At 43.3% G+C, this 15,494-nt stretch overlaps 4 protein-coding genes across 4 annotated transcripts; 2 read left to right on the top strand and 2 right to left on the bottom strand.

The window, feature by feature from the left end:
* The first annotated feature begins 135 nt into the window (after window positions 1-135).
* Window positions 136-828, top strand: LOC111627153 (triosephosphate isomerase-like). Its single transcript, XM_023370721.1, has one exon. The coding sequence runs from the start codon at window positions 136-138 to the stop codon at window positions 826-828; it is 693 nt and encodes a 230-aa protein (XP_023226489.1).
* A 4-nt stretch (window positions 829-832) lies between these two features.
* Window positions 833-2,338, top strand: LOC111627289 (2,3-bisphosphoglycerate-independent phosphoglycerate mutase-like; the record flags this gene model as incomplete). The annotated part of the gene is given in 1 exon segment (XM_023370860.1): window positions 833-2,338. A coding segment is annotated over 1 exon segment (1,506 nt), but the record flags the coding sequence as incomplete, so codon positions are not given.
* A 54-nt stretch (window positions 2,339-2,392) lies between these two features.
* On the bottom strand, window positions 2,393-3,305 carry LOC111627152 (protein RecA-like). The gene has a single exon (XM_023370720.1). It carries the CDS (start codon window positions 3,303-3,305, stop codon window positions 2,439-2,441), a length of 867 nt encoding a protein of 288 aa, XP_023226488.1. The 3' UTR covers window positions 2,393-2,438.
* Window positions 3,306-3,723: 418 nt separating this feature from the next.
* LOC111627151 (uncharacterized protein YqeG-like) lies at window positions 3,724-4,308 on the bottom strand. The gene has a single exon (XM_023370719.1). It carries the CDS (start codon window positions 4,306-4,308, stop codon window positions 3,724-3,726), a length of 585 nt encoding a protein of 194 aa, XP_023226487.1.
* Window positions 4,309-15,494: the final 11,186 nt, after the last annotated feature.

The following is a 15,494-nucleotide window of genomic DNA, read 5'->3' as shown; positions in this document are numbered from 1 at the left end:
ATTTTCCCACATTTCCACCGGCGGCGGCGCCTCCTTGGCATACATGGAAGGCAAGCCCTTACCAGCCATTGACATAATTCAAAACGCCTAGAGGAAAGCATGAAAAAACCGCTCTGAGTGATAGGAAACTGGAAAATGAACCAGGACTATTTACAGGTTGACTCATATTTGGAACGGTTTGAACAAGCGCTGATTGGCACCAAAGTTAACTATGCCCTGGCGGTTAACTACACCTTGCTCAAAAAAATTCGCCGATCGGGCGTAGAAGGACTGAAAACTTTTGCCCAGAATGTTTCCGAATTTGACGATGGACCCTACACTGGTGAAACCTCGGCCCTTATGTTATCGAGTTTAGGGATTGAAGGGGCGATCATCGGTCACTCCGAGCGCCGTCAATACTTCGGAGAAACCGATTTAATTGTTCGTAAGAAGCTCAAGCAACTTTTAGCTCACCGTTTAAAACCGATCGTTTGCGTCGGCGAAACTTTACTTCAGCGCCAGCAAGATCAGACCGAAAAAGTAATTGGCGAACAGTTAGGCACAATTTTTGCTAAATTCAAAAAGTTTGATGATATTATCATCGCTTATGAACCGCTTTGGGCGATTGGAACGGGGCAGACAGCTACGCCCGAACAAGCTCAAAAAGTCGCCCGTTTAATCCGGAAATTAACGGCTAAAAACGTCACCATTCTTTACGGGGGTTCAGTTAACGCTGCAAACGTTGCTTCTTTCTTAACTCAGCCCGATATTGACGGTGTTTTGGTTGGTAACGCTTCGCTTGATCCCAAGGGCTTTGCTGAACTTATTCGTGAGGCCGAGCGTGCCTAAGCGAGTCGCGCTGGTTATTCTAGACGGGTTTGGCGAGCGAAAAGAGCGTGGGGGGAACGCGATCGCGTTGGCCAAAACTCCTAACTGAGATTATTTGCGTCAGCATTACCCGCACACACTGCTTAAAGCTGCTGGTCAAGCCGTCGGTTTACCCGCTCAGCAAATGGGCAATTCGGAAGTTGGCCACCTTAACATCGGGGCTGGGACAGTGGTTTACACTGGTTTATCGCTGATCAACCAAGCACTGAAAACTGGACATTTTCAAAAAAACGCCAGTTTTTTGAAAGTGTTTGAAAAAGTTAAAAAAATTGGTGGCACCTTGCATTTAATGGGGCTTCTGTCGCCTGGCGGAGTTCACTCGCACGAATACCATCTTTTTGCACTTTTAAAATTGGTTCATTCCCACGGACTAAAAAATGTTAGCGTGCATGTCTTTGGTGACGGCCGCGATGTCAGTCCACAAAGCATTAGACTCTCGCTTGAAAAGTTAACTTCTTTGCTGAGCAAGTACCACTACCATCTTGCCAGCATCATGGGGCGAGTCTACGCAATGGATCGCGACCAGCGCTTTGAAAAAACTTTGCTAGCCTACCAGGCTCTGCAAGGAAAAAGCCAGCATCACTTTAACGATGTTTTTGCCTACCTAGACCGGCAATATCAGCAGGGTTTCAGCGACGAGTTTTTAGAACCCGCGGTTAGTGACAACGTTAACACTCACTTTCTTAAACCAGGCGACGCGGTGATTTTTTTCAACTTCAGGCCCGATCGCGCCCGTCAGTTAAGTCACTTTCTAGTCGGCTCTTCGCTATATAGTTACAAGCCATCGCAACGCCTAAAAAACATTGATTTGGTAAGTATGATGAAGTACGAAGGAATTGACCGGGCGAGCGTTGCATTTACGGAAATGGAGATTAATCAAACTCTGGGTAAAACTTTGGCCGAAAACCATCTTAAGCAGTTGCGTGTCGCTGAGACTCAAAAGTATGCACACGTCACTTTTTTCTTTGATGGCGGTAAGGACATTCTTTATCCGCTGGAAAAACGTATTTTGGTGCCTTCGCATAAAGTGGATAACTTCGCTCAACTGCCAGGCATGAGTGCCCAAGGCATCACCGATGCGATCATTAAAAACTTAGGTAAGTTTGATGTGATTATCGCTAACTACGCTAATCCCGATATGGTTGGCCACACCGGCGAGCTCGAGCCAACTATTCGGGCAATCGAAATAATTGATGATCAACTAGGTCAGCTTTACCATGCTTGTAAATCAAAGGGGGTAACGCTTTGAATTACGGCTGACCACGGCAACGCTGAAATCATGCTTGACCAGCAAGGAAAACCTTCAACTAAACATACTAGCAGCGACGTTCCTTTGGTAGTGTGCGATTCTTTGGTCAAACTTAAACCCGGCAAACTCGCTGATGTCAGCCCGAGTTTGCTTGATTACTTAGGTTTAAAAATTCCGCCTCAAATGGACGCTAAATCTTTAATTTCAAAAGCTAAGAGCTAGTACCCATTTGATAAGTTTGCCGCATTTGTTCTTTCAGTTCAGGGTCATTTTTCATTAGCGCCAGCAATTGTGTGCGACCATGAGCAATGTTTTCACCTTTTCACTGGTACCAGCCTCCCTTAGAAGTTAGCGATCCTTGACTAATTAGTAGATCAATCAATTCGTTATTTTGATCAAGTCCGTGGTTAAAACTGAGGTGAATTTGCCCAACTCGGTAAGGCGGGGCTAATTTATTTTTGACGCACTTAACTTTCAGGTTGACCCCGTTCGGAGCTTCGCTTACACCTGTGTAGCCAATCCGACGAACTTCTAGACGCAGCGAGGCGTAAAACTTAAGTGCTCTTCCGCCGGGTGTAACTTGGGTTGGCCCGCTAAAGTGGTTAATTTTCTCGCGAATTTGGTTGATAAAAATAACGCTTGTTTGTGACTGGGCAAGCGTAGCGGTAATTTTACGGAGCGCTTTTGACATTAGTCGCGCTTGCAGGCCGATTGTGTTGTCTTCAAAACAACCTTCCAGTTCGGTTTGCGGTATCAGAGCTGCCACCGAATCAATTACGATTAAATCTACCGCGCCAGTCTTTGCCAAAGCATCGGTAATCTCCAAAGCTTGTTCAGCTGAGCTAGGTTGGACGAAAATGAGTTTATTTTTATCAACGTTTAGTTTTCCGGCGAATTCCAAGTCAAGAGCGTGTTCAGCATCAATGAAAACGCATTTACCGCCTTCTTTTTGAACTTGACTGATCGCCAAAAGAGCGAGCGTGGTTTTTCCGCTTGATTCAGGACCGTAAATCTCAACGATTTTGCCTCGTACAAAGCCGCCCACTCCAGTTAACTCATCAATCACGAGCGAACCGCTCGAAAAAACTGCACTCGGCTCTTGGGGGGTTTCACCAGGCAAAATGATTGTGCTGTCGCGAAACTGCTGCACAAGTGCCTTTAAACTCGGGTCGGTAGACTTTTTAGACATATCTACTAAGATATTGGTCAGTTAAAAGTTTTACTTAATTTTTTAAAGGCAAAGTCAACAGCTTGGTTGCGGATTTGATTGCGGTCGCCCTTTAAATTCAGATGCCAGACTTTTTCGTTAATTGCTACGTAAACTTCTCCGACGGGACGATTCTCCTGACTAGTAGGACCCGCGTTACCAGTAAAAGCAACGCAGATGTCCGCGTTAAGTCATTTTCGACCTTGTTTAGCCATCTCTAAAGCAGCTTGGGGGCTAATTACGCCTTGCTCAACATTAACACCGATTTTAGCCTTTAAATCTTTAGCGTAAAGAACTAGGCTACCACGGAAATAATGCGAGGCATTTGGATTATCAACAACTTTGCTAGCAAAAAGACCACCCGTTAGCGATTCAACCGCCCCGAGCGTAAGGGTTTTCATTAAAGAAGTTCCAATCGATCGCTAAGGTCGCTGCTAGTGAACTGTCCTTTGACAAGAATGTTTCTTTTTGCTAGACGCGAATAAATGACTCGTTCTAAAAACATGTGGAACCAGTTCATCTTGTAGTCGGTTGAAACAAGCGGTTGGACCAAAATTGATTCGCACTTTAATCTGTTAGCCACCAATATGTCCATTACGATCTGATCGCCCATGATAATTGTTTCCGAAGGCAAAACTTGGTAGCGCTCAATGATGGAGCGCACAACTCGCTTGAATGGTTTACGAGCGTTACCGTAAAAGGCGTCGGCGCTAGTTTTTTCGGCGAAACGTTGGGTGCGATTTTTGGTGTTGTTTGAGACAATCACAAAGGTTATTCCGGCGCTCTGAATCTTTTGGATGAAATTGATCACGTCAGCGTTAGGCAAACGCGTGTAATGGGGAACGAGAGTGTTATCAAGATCGCTGATAAAAAGTCTAATCCCTTGGCGTTTAAGTTGGGTTAAGTTGACATCTTTGAAGGACCTAATGTATATTGAAGGTTTAAAATAGTTGGCAATTAACTTCTTAGGCCTGTTGTCTGTCATATTTTTTCAAGCGGTAAATTCAATAATTGGTTAAAAACCGTCAAGGCGCTTTTTTTGTTCAACTTAATTTCAATGCGACTAACTTCGCACCAGTGATCGCCATTTCTGAGCAGACTAATTTTTATGTGTGCCACATCACTTTGATCATCGCGTTCCAACTTGACGTCTCATCCTCACCCGTCTGGTAATTCAATTGTTTTATCATCAAGCAAACCCTTAAAAATAGAATCTTCAATTTCTTGCTTTTCTTTATTTTTTATTTCCAAACCGTCTTTTTTTTGCGTGATTCAATCGCCTAGTTTTTGAATAATAAGGACACGGTCTTCTAGGTCTATTTCTCTAACAAAGCCGTCTACATCAAAAATTTTGTCTGGTTTAGATAGATCAATTTCCGATCCGTCTGAAAAAATTCATACCCCAATTCTTATCTTGCCGGTTTTATCATCGTGACCGATAATTTTGATGCTGGTTCTTGGGTCGAGACTAGTTTTGTTGATCCCCAGTAATTTCTTTATATTTTCAACAGTATCGTAGTCTAACTCCCGCATCTCGCTCGGCAAGAAGTTTTTGTGTTTGATTTCCAATTCTTTTAGGTTGAGTAGTTTTGCTTTAGCTTCTTGGACGTTTTTACGTTGTGTTTCCAACTCTGCTTTTTTTAAAAGTCCTTCAACAACTAGGAAAGCAACGAATCCATCTTGGCCTGGCCCAATCTTGTGTTCTGGTATTAGAGCAAGGTGTTCAAAACCAACCCAAACTAACACTGACATAGTTCCGTTTTCATCATCGGTGCCAAAAATATAAACTCGCATACGCAACCCGGCGGTCTTACTGTCTCAGCCAATGCTTTCTTTAACTAGGTCAATTAAAAGTTCCAAATTCTCAGGCTTTTCAAAACTACTTGGTAGGATGTTCTTTTTGCTTAACTCCAGTGTTTTTAAATTGGAAAGTCTCTGGTGCAGTTTTTCAACATATTCTTCTAGTCGTGTTGTTTGATCAAAACCTTTGATTAATGTTTGGTGAATAACGGTCCACTTTAAGCCATTTCTAAACATTTCAAAAGTTATTTCAACTTGGTTATTTTCGTCGTCGCTTCTAGCGCCAGCTACCAGTTTTCAATTGCTTGGCAAATTCAATATTTTGTTGAGTGTCTTTTCAAAGTGCTCGCGGATAAGTTGCTCGGATTCGCTAGGTTTAAAATGTTTTTCCTTTCCAAGCGCGTCTTGGATTTTGGGAACTCAATTTTTCAAGTATGTTTTGATTCGTTCCTTGATTTCAAGGTCTTCACGATTAACCAATTCCTCAATAGTGATTTTATGATCAGGAGTCCGTTTTCCGGCATTTTCTCCGCCGATTACAATTCAAATGCCAATTGTCAAGATGCCTTTTTCGTCATCAATTTCCACCACTTTGCTGATAAGGCCAATTCCTTTTTGATTTGGGTCAAAATCAATTAGGGTTTTGATTTTTCTATTCAACTCGTCATTACCGGATTTCAAATCGCTCGGCAAAACATTTTTGTTTTCCAACTCAAGCGTTTTAATTTCAGCTAGTTTCTCTTTCAATTGCTGCGCGATTTTTTCTAACTTGGACCTTTGTCCAAAATTTGTGATGGTAGTTTTGCCTACGCTGGTTCAAAGTTGACCGTGCCGCATAAGTTTGAGATTAAGTTCAATTAGTTGCTTTTCATCGTCATAAGTTGCTTCTACTCTTCAATCCATGTGGCTAGGAAGGTCCAGTGCTTGACGAACAAAACTCTCCAAGTATTTCTCAACTTCTTGGACTGATTTACTCGCATTGTCTAGACCTTCAGGCAGAAGTGCTTCTTGAATCTTAGGCAATCAGTCTTGCAACCTAGTTTTTATTTTATTCTTAATGCTAATGTCTTCAAGGCTAATTAATCCCTTGATTTTAATTTGGTGATCAGGATTTTTATTAACAACATTTTGACCTTCAACGTGAATCCAAACACCAATTGTCAGACTACCTTCTTCGTCGCTAGTATTAACAATTTTTAAGATCAAACTAATGCCTTGAGTATCTTTTTCAAAACCAATCAATTCTTTGATTTGTTTGGTTCAGTTTTCTTCCACATTCTCAAAGTCTTTGGGCAAGACATTTAGGTTTTCAATTTCAAGAGTTTGAATGTCAAGCAATTTTTTTCGCAAACTACCGACGATTTTTTCCAGTTTTTCTAGCTTTCCAAAACCGGTAATTGTGGTTTTACCAATATTTGTCCAGAACTTACCTGCTCGTTCTAACTGGAAAATAAGTTCAATTTGATTATTTTCGTCGTCTTCCTTTGCTGTAACCATCATTTTCCAACCAGTTGGCAAGTTAAGCATTTTGTTAAGCGTTTTTTCAAAGTGTTCGCGGATTAATTCAACGGATTTACTAGGTTTGAAAGACTTTTCATTCTCTAGTTGTTTTTCCACTTCTAGGACTAACTCTTTTAATTGCGCTTTGATTTGCTCACTTGTTTCCACATCTTTTTGGTTAAGCAGTCCATCGATGGTAAATGTGTGGTCCGGAGCACGATTCTTAATCTCCTCCTCACCAATCAAAATTCAAACACCGATTGTTAAAGTGCCTTTCTCATCATTGATTTCTGTTACCTTGCTAGCAAGGTTTATTCCCTCTTGCCACGAGTTAAATTCAACTAGAGTTTTAACTTTCTGAGTTAACTTAGAATTATCGATTTTTAAATCGCTCGGCAAAACATTTTTGTTTTCCAACTCAAGCGTTTTAATTTCAGCTAGTTTCTCTTTCAATTGCTGCGCAATTTTTTCTAGCTTGGATCTTTGTCCAAAATCTGTGATGGTAGTTTTACCTACGCTAGTTCAAAACTGACCGTGACGCATAAGTTTGAAATTAAGTTCAATCAGTTGCTTTTCATCGTCATGAGTTGCTTCTACTCTTCAATCCATGTGACCAGGAAGGTCTAGTGCTTGACGAACAAAACTCTCTAAGTATTCCCGAATCCCTTGCGCAGATTCGCTAGCGTTGCCTAGATTCTCAGGCAGAAGCGCTTCTTGAATCTTAGGCAATCAATCTTGTAACCTAGTTTCTATTTGATTTTTGGTTTCTAACTCTTTTAAACTTAACAATCCTTCCACCTTAATTTTTTGGTCAGGATTTTGACTATCAATATCTTGTCCTTTAATTGAGATTCAAACTCCGATTGTTAAACTACCCTCTTTGTCGCTAGCGTTAACGATTTCAGCGACTAGATTAATGTTCTGAGATGCTTTTTCAAAGTTAATTAATTTTTTGATTTGGTCCAGTCATCCTTTATCAACATTTTTAACCTCACTTGGCAACACATTTAGGTTTGCTAGTTTAGGTGCTTCAATCTTGGCTAATTCTTTGCGAAAACCTTCGGCAATTTTTTCCAGTTTTTCTAACTTTCCAAAACCAGTAATTGTAGTCTTACCAATATTTGTCCAGAACTTACCTGCTCGTTCCAACTGGAAAGTAACTTTGATTTGGTCATTTTCATCATCGCTACGAACATCAATTATTAGTTTTAAGTTGCTTGGAAGAGAGAACGTTTCGCCAAGCGATTTTTCAAAGTACTCGCGAACCAAGTCAACAGACTGACTAGGTTTAAGATCCTTTTTACTTTCAAGTTCAGTTTGGACTTTGGACAGTCAATTTTTCAGGTCTGCTTCAATTTTTTCCTTATTTTCTATTTCTTTCTTGTTCAGCAACCCACCAATAGTCACTTTATGGTCAGGAATGCGATTTTCAGTGTCGTCTTCACCGACCAAAACCCAAACACCGATGGTCAATGTTCCGGTTTGATCGTCGGCGTCAACAACTTTAGTTAGTAGACTAAGTCCATCAGAGTTTTGTTCAAAGTTGATTAGTTGCTTAATTTGTTCAGTTATACGGCTCATGTTTTGCCAAGAACTAGGCAAGATGTTTTTGTTTTCTAGTTCAAGTGTTTTGATCTCGACTAATTTTTCTCTTAATTCTTTGGCAATTTTCTGTTTGACTTCCAATTCACTTAACTTACGATAACCGTCTAGCACAAACACAAATTTATCCACTAACTTATCTGCGCCTGGCTTGTGTTCGTAATAAACATTAATGGTAACCGTGATCTCTCCGAACTCGTCGTCGGCCTGGATATCACCGAGCGTTAACTCAATACCCTCGGGTAATTCAATGTTTACACCTAGCATGCCTAACATCAATCCATATGTATCTAATATATCCCGTAGGTTGCCTAAAGTTTCACCAATTGTTTTCTGAATTTCGGCGATTTTTTCGCTTGGAAGAGAGGTTGGATCCGCTTTAAAGACAAACTTTTTGAGAAGTTCAATTGGTTCGCCTTCAAAACCTTTAATCCAACTTAGAATTTCTTGTTCACGACTTTTTAGTTCCGAAACAAAGATTTTGTGTGTGGCTAGTAATTGATCGTTGTGAAGTATTTTGATAACCAGTTCAAATTTTCCGTTTCAATAATCAAACGCTTGTCCGCTCAATTCTAAAGTTACGCCTTCAGGTTTTTTTAGATCGGGTCTAATTTGCTCCCACAGTTTTTGAATCAGACTTTTGTCATCTCGGTAGTCGTTGGCAGTTAGTTGGCCGTCGCCAGAAACTTCTTTGCTCAGTTTGTTGTCAAACTCTTCTAGGAAAGCGTCAATCTTAGTCTTAAAACCACCAATTGTGATTTCGTCAGCCGGGTACTCACGTGCGGAAGTTTTCACAAAGATTTTCAGCGTCAAGATACCTTTGTATTCATCGCTCGCCATCTCAATTACGACTTCTGCTCCAGACGCACTGTCTCATTGCTCAAGCGTTTTACGAATTTGTTTTTCAATTTCGCTCTGAAGTTCAGGACTGAGCACGGAGTTGATCAAGTCTCCGACAATTTCCTGGTGGTTGTTCTTAAGTTGCGCAACAACCTTGTTTTGGTACTCAACGTAAACCATGTCGGTTTTGGTGTAGAAACCTTTCAAGGTTAGTTGACCTTGCTGACCCCACGAATCGCCTAGTTTACTTAACGCAAAAACTAGTTTGATGGTGCCATCTTGATCGTCGCCCCTAGCCGTGATGGTTAGTTCAAAACTAGATGCCGAGTCATCGAATAACTCTAGAATTCTCTCCTTAGTGGCACTAATTCATTTTTCGTAAAAATCGCCTTTTAAGAAGGTAGTCGGCAAGGTAAGTTTTTCCTTTGCATCAACTAACTGGTTTTGATCGGTTTGTTTTTGAAGTTCAGCGATTAGTTGATCAAAGGCTTTTTGGTGAATTTCGTCCCGCTCTTTCTGGGTCGAAAACCCAGTCAGTTTGACTACGACTGGCTCAGTTATGGGTTTGTTGTCATCCATGATTTCAACGATCAAGGTCACGTAACCTTTTTCGTCGTTAGACGTTGATTGGACGCTGATATCCCACGATAACTTGCGACCGATTTTGTTCCACGGCAGCATGTGTTGGTCAAGAAATTTTTCAATTCGATCAATTCGATCCGAATCTTTTTGGACGAATTCGCTCGGTAAAGTTTTGTTTGCCCAGTCAAATTTGTCGCGTAGGTTTTGACCTTCCCAACTTTTAATTGAGTCAACTAGGTTTTTCTTTAACTGTTCAAATTCTGCTGGGGTAAGAAGTTTCCACTTGGTCTGACCTTCAGCCACCAGAGCCTTTCCATCCCAAACTTGGTAGGTAAATCACAGATCACCCGTGTTGGCGTTAGTTTGGCGTTGATCGACTTGGTATTTGAGTTCAAACCCAGTTTCTTGAGCAAACTCTTCAATTCCGATCATTTCGGACATGAGTTTTTCAACGAACCTATTTGAACCAGGTATTACTCTATCAAAGTGATTGAACGGACTTTTAACCCATTCTTTGGCTGCGCTGACTTTCTCAATTTGTTCGGGACTCAACTTGTGAAACCCGCCGATTTTTATTTCGTGGTGGAATACCTTGATTTTTTCGTCGGTTGGTCAGATTGTCAAATGCAAAGTGATTTGCCCGTCTAGATCGTTAGCCTTAGCTTGCAAAGTTACTTTTTCAATCGCGCTAAAGTTGCCGCTCCGGAGAGTTTCTTGGGCTAGTTTGTTTAACTGGTCGGTCGAAAACTGCTCCAGCGTCACGCTGGCAGTTTTGAGATTAAAGGAAGCCGGATCTTCCAGTCCTGGGAGCTCAGGCAGTTTTTCGTGGAGCGCTTTTTCAAACTCGGTCGCTGTTTCAAGTTCAAACTTGCGTTGGGTGTTAAAGTAGCCGTTAATTTTGAGCACACCTAAACTAATGTCGCCGCGGGTTCAAAGCGATTTTTTAGAATAAACACCGAGATTAATTTGACCTTTGGAGTCATCAACGTTTTCAAGTTTAAACTTGAGAGCAACTGGGTACTCAAAAACGCCTTGCTGTTCAAGACTTTCTAGCGAAGGTAGTCCGATCTTCTCTAAATCAACTAACTCGTCCAGCGTTTTAGCGATTTGACTCGGCAAAAGTTTGTGAAGTTCGCTCTCTTGGGGCTCGTTGGCAAAGGGACGTGTTTCGTTGGCGTAGTTTTGTAGACGAACAAAGTTTTCGCGTTGGTACCATTCTCCAAGTTGGTTGTGAATGTCGCGGACCATTTTTCCGTTCAAATAGCCGGTAACGGGCAGAGAGACTGATAGATCGGAGGCAACTTCTTTTGGTTGACCGCCTTGATCGGTGACGATTAGGTAAGGTGAAAGTTCAATTTGGAGCGTTCCCGCTGATGTGTCAACGGCGCTAACTTTGGCGCGCCATTCTAAGTAATTACGGACGTGAGTTTTGAGAGCAAGTCATAGCCCCAGATCTTTGAGAGAGTAGGTTTTGCCAACTTCATAACTAGCGACCTGAGTGCCCAACGCGGTTTGGAGATGGGTGATTTTCTTGAGATTTTCGATCGTTTGTCTAAAAATTTGGCTGGCGTTTTTGCTTTGGTAACCTTTGATTTTGATGCGACTGTGACGAAAGTGTTTGTAACCTAACTCGCCTTCGCGGTGGTGCAGTTCAGCTTCCATTTCACCCGTCAAGTCAAAGATTTGGGTCGGAACGAAGGTAACGCCCTCGGGAAAGTTATTGGGATTAATCCCTAACTCGCGAGCGCTGTAAACGTATCCCTCGTGGTAGTTGAGAATATCGACCGACTTGTTTTCAACTTGGTACTCGTAGCCAAGTTTGGTAATTCAGTGGTTGTCTTCTTTGACTTCTTTTTTGTCGGGATCAACCTCGCGCTCAATTAACCCGGGTCCACAAGCTACAATGGCGGCAATTGGTGCCGACACGAGCCCCAGTCCAAGCCCGAAAATGCCCGCGTTTTTAACTCTGCTTTTTTTCATGTTTATCCTGCTCCCTTAGTCAAGGTTATTTTAATAACCTTTAACTCCAACTCCATTGTAAACTAAAAAACGACCGAATAGACGAAAAAAAGGGGGTTCAAAAACTCCCTAGTTCTTGACCACAAAACTATGATTTTTAAGCAGCCTTGCGTTAGCAAGTTTTACAACTAATATCTGTCCCTAATTTTACTAAAAAAATCCAACCTTAGTTTAAAAAAAACGACTTTGTTGAGTCGTTTGAGCGTGACAAATTTAAGTCATTTGGCTTGGCTTTGAGCGGGTTTGCGGTTAGTCTAACCAGGGCTGGAGCAAAACCATGCCGACCGCGATGTGAATCAATATGAGAGCGAAAAGATTAAAACGCCGGTAGTAGCTGAGGTAAAAACTTTCTAGACTAGCGATGATGGAGTAGATCAGCACCGCGTAAACGCGCCAACCGGCTACAAAAGCCGCCTTGGGTTGATTTCAGTCAATTTTGGCGTAGACACCCATTTTGTTAAAAAGCAACTGCGGGAATGTGGTCGCTAAAAAAAGTTGAATCGCTAACGTCAGCGCAATGCCGGCAATCACCGGTCGGAGTCAGACCATCAAAGTCGTCAGATAAGGGTATTGGCGCTCTGAGACTAGTAGGCCGTACGACCACCAAACCATTAATACTCCGGGCAGAAAAATGGCTAGGTAGCTAACCAACATAATTAAGACTGCGCTCCACATTTTCTCACTGACTAAAAAACCGGTGATTAGCCCGAACTTGAGTCCGGTTACGCCGGGGGTGGAGTTGACCACGAGGTAAATTTTTTCCTTGACGTCCGGGTCAAACCCGAGCAAAGTTCAGAGCGAACCGAAGATAGGCATAAACGCTTGACCGCCGCCAAAAACAACCCATCCGATTAAAAACGAACCGCCGATCGCTAACAAAATTTTCACTAGCGTTTTCTCCGACGTCCGACCGATTTTTTACGGACGACTAACTGGACAATCGAGACGGTGCCAATCACGGCTAAAATGGCAAAAATGGAAACGTTGTAGGGACTGGGTACGAGCAAACCAAAAACCACCGTTCCTAGCATAGTCAAAACTAACGGTACGATCCGCAGTTCTTTGCGACTCGCTTTGAAGTAGCGCCAAGCAAAGGAAAGCAAAACCCCGATGATAACGGGCATGACGGCCAAGTTAACGGCGTACATGTAGCGCGCTTCAACGTAGTTGTTGATCAAGATGTAAACGCCGAGGGCCAGCAAGACATGGGGTAGCATGGCCAGCAGAGTCACCAGCGTCCCGAGTCATTTACCGAGCCTTTTCATGGCGATAAAAACCAAAAACTCAACCGCGCTCGGTCCGGGCAGAGCGTTAGTCGTGATCACTAAGCGGTCAAATTCAACTTTGGTGATCCACTTTCTCTTTTGAACCGCTTCCCGAAAAATGATCGGATTCATGGCGTTCCCGCCGCCAAATCCGAGCAAGGTAATTTTAAAAATAAAGTACGCAATCCGACTCGCTTCTCTGAGCATCGCTACCTTTATCATAGCACTTAGTCTTGGTATAATGGGAGCAAGTTAACTAAGGAGTTAGCCGATGCAACCGAGCAAAATTTTGGTCATCACCGCCTCGGTGATGCCGCTTGAAAAGTCTTATTCCGACGAACTGGCCCACCGCTTTGTGAAACACTACCAAAGTCACTATCCGAGTCACCAAATCACTTGGTTAGATTTGAACACGGTCAAAATGGCCGAGAAAACGATGACCCGCGCTAACTTTGGCCAGTTTTTTAACCAGGCTGACAGCGGCGATTACATCACGCAACTTAAGCAAGTCGACAAAGTTATTTTTGCTTGCCCGATGATGAACTTTGCGATTAGCACGATGGCGAAAAACTACTTGGATCACATTCTTTTGGCCGGCCAAACTTTTTCCTACAAGTACACCAAAAAAGGCGACGCGATCGGCCTTTTGGACCACTTAAAAGTGCAAATTTTAACTACCCAAGGCGCTCCGCTTGGTTGGTATCCCTGGGGTGATCTAGTCGCTTACTTAAAGGGGACTTGGGAGTTTGTCGGCGCCAAAGTTAGTCAGCCTTTAACTGTCGCCGGCACCAAAGTGCCACCGACGAACGAGCTCAGTCCGGCTCAGTTAATCGATAAGTACGACCAGCAAATTGAAAAATTGGCTCTCCAGTTTGGGAAAGAGTAAGTTTGGAGTCGGCCAAACGTTTAAAAATCGCTATCTTTGGCGGCAGTTTTGATCCGGTTCACGCCGCTCACGTTCAGTTAGCCCGCTTTGCGGTTGAGTCGGGAGTTTGCGACCAATTAATTTTTGTGCCGACTTACCAAAACCCCCACAAGCCAGCCCGACCAGTTGCTTCCGACCAAGACCGCTTAGCCATGATCAAGTTAGTCTTGCCCGCTCAGTGCGAGGTCTCAGACTTTGAAATTAAACGCCGGGGACCTTCGTACGCGATCGACACGCTCAAATACTTTCGCCAACGTTACCCGAACGCCGACCTAATTTTGTTAGTCGGGCAAGATCAGCTGAGCCAGTTTCACCGCTGACGCGCCGTAGGGCAAATAGTTGAACTCGCCCGGGTGGTTTTCTTCCGAACGACCAACGCCAAGGTCAACCGGGTTAAACTGGCCGCTCTCAAAGCCACGCTCTTAGATAATCCGCTTTACCAAAACCGCGCTAGCGCTTACCGCCGCGGCGATTTAGACGTGGTTTTGCCGCCTGTTCAGCGCTACATTGCTGCCCGTCGGCTTTACTTAGAAGCGCTAGTTAAAAACCAGCTCAGTCAAAAACGTTACCGCCACTCTTTGGCGACCGCTCAGCTCGCTCGTCAGTACGCGCTCAGTCTTAAAACCGATCCTGAGCAAGCATACTACGCCGGTCTTTTACACGATTTTACGAAGGAGTGGAGCAGCGAAAAACAGCGCGAATTTTTAAAAAAGTACCACTACAACCAAGCGCAGTACCAGCCTTACCAGTACCACTCCTTAACCGCCGCGCTGTGGGCTGAACACGTTTACCAAATTAACGACCCGGCGCTGGTTCAAGCCATCCGAGTTCACACTTCGCTCGAGTGGGATCTTAGTTTGCTTGACAAAATTGTTTTTAGCGCCGATAAACTCAGTCAAGGCCGCCGCTGACCAGGGATCCAAGGCGTGAGACAGTTAATTTTGAGCGACTTTGAGCGCGGCTTTGCCAAGGTCGTCAGTCAAACTTGGCAAAGTTTGGAGATGGAAGGCATCACGCCGAGTCTTTACCAAGCCAAGGTTTACCAGCGCTGGTCCGCGCTCGCTTAACAAAAGATTATAATGCTAGCGTGAACCAAAATCAAATGGCTGAAATTCTTAGGTCACGCGGATTGTGAGTGACCAAAAATCGGTTAGCGATCATGGCTTGCTTAAGCGACCAAGAGCACTTTCACTCGATCAACCAAATCATCCATCACACCAAAAATTTAATTAACACTAAAAGCATTTACAACAATATTCGGGCGCTGGTTAAAGCCGGTATCGTTGACAGTTACACTTTTGACGGCATCTCTAAGTACGCTCTCAGCGACGAGTTGCTCGGTCAAGTGCAGGCGATTCACCTCGTGCGAGATAACCAAAAAGTTGATCACCTGAGCGTCAAGCAAAGCGTTTTTTCAGCTATCACCGCCGAAGTGGAAAAGTCAACCAACCAAAAAGTGCGGGCCATCAAAATTTTTGTCGACCTAGAGTAGTCTAATCTTCGTCGCCAAGTTCCATGGGAATCACCCGGGTGATCACTTGTTCTTCCACGATTGGCGTGGCCACGACTGGCTGGGACGTTTTTTTCTGAGGGCTAGTTTTTTTAGTTTTGGCGACCGGGATTAGATTCGTCAACGTC

Source organism: Centruroides sculpturatus, unplaced genomic scaffold, assembly GCF_000671375.1.
Source record: "Centruroides sculpturatus isolate CEXI.00-Female unplaced genomic scaffold, Cexi_2.0 scaffold597, whole genome shotgun sequence".
NCBI classification, from domain to species: domain Eukaryota; kingdom Metazoa; phylum Arthropoda; class Arachnida; order Scorpiones; family Buthidae; genus Centruroides; species Centruroides sculpturatus.
The sequence above is the reverse complement of the archived record's forward strand: the minus strand, read 5'-3'. Positions and strand labels throughout refer to the sequence as shown.

Coding starts and splice junctions, on each gene's coding strand:
- LOC111627153 (XM_023370721.1), top strand. CDS start 136: ATGAACCAGGACTATTTACAGGTTGACTCATATTTGGAACGGTTTGAA.
- LOC111627152 (XM_023370720.1), bottom strand. CDS start 3,305: ATGTCTAAAAAGTCTACCGACCCGAGTTTAAAGGCACTTGTGCAGCAG.
- LOC111627151 (XM_023370719.1), bottom strand. CDS start 4,308: ATGACAGACAACAGGCCTAAGAAGTTAATTGCCAACTATTTTAAACCT.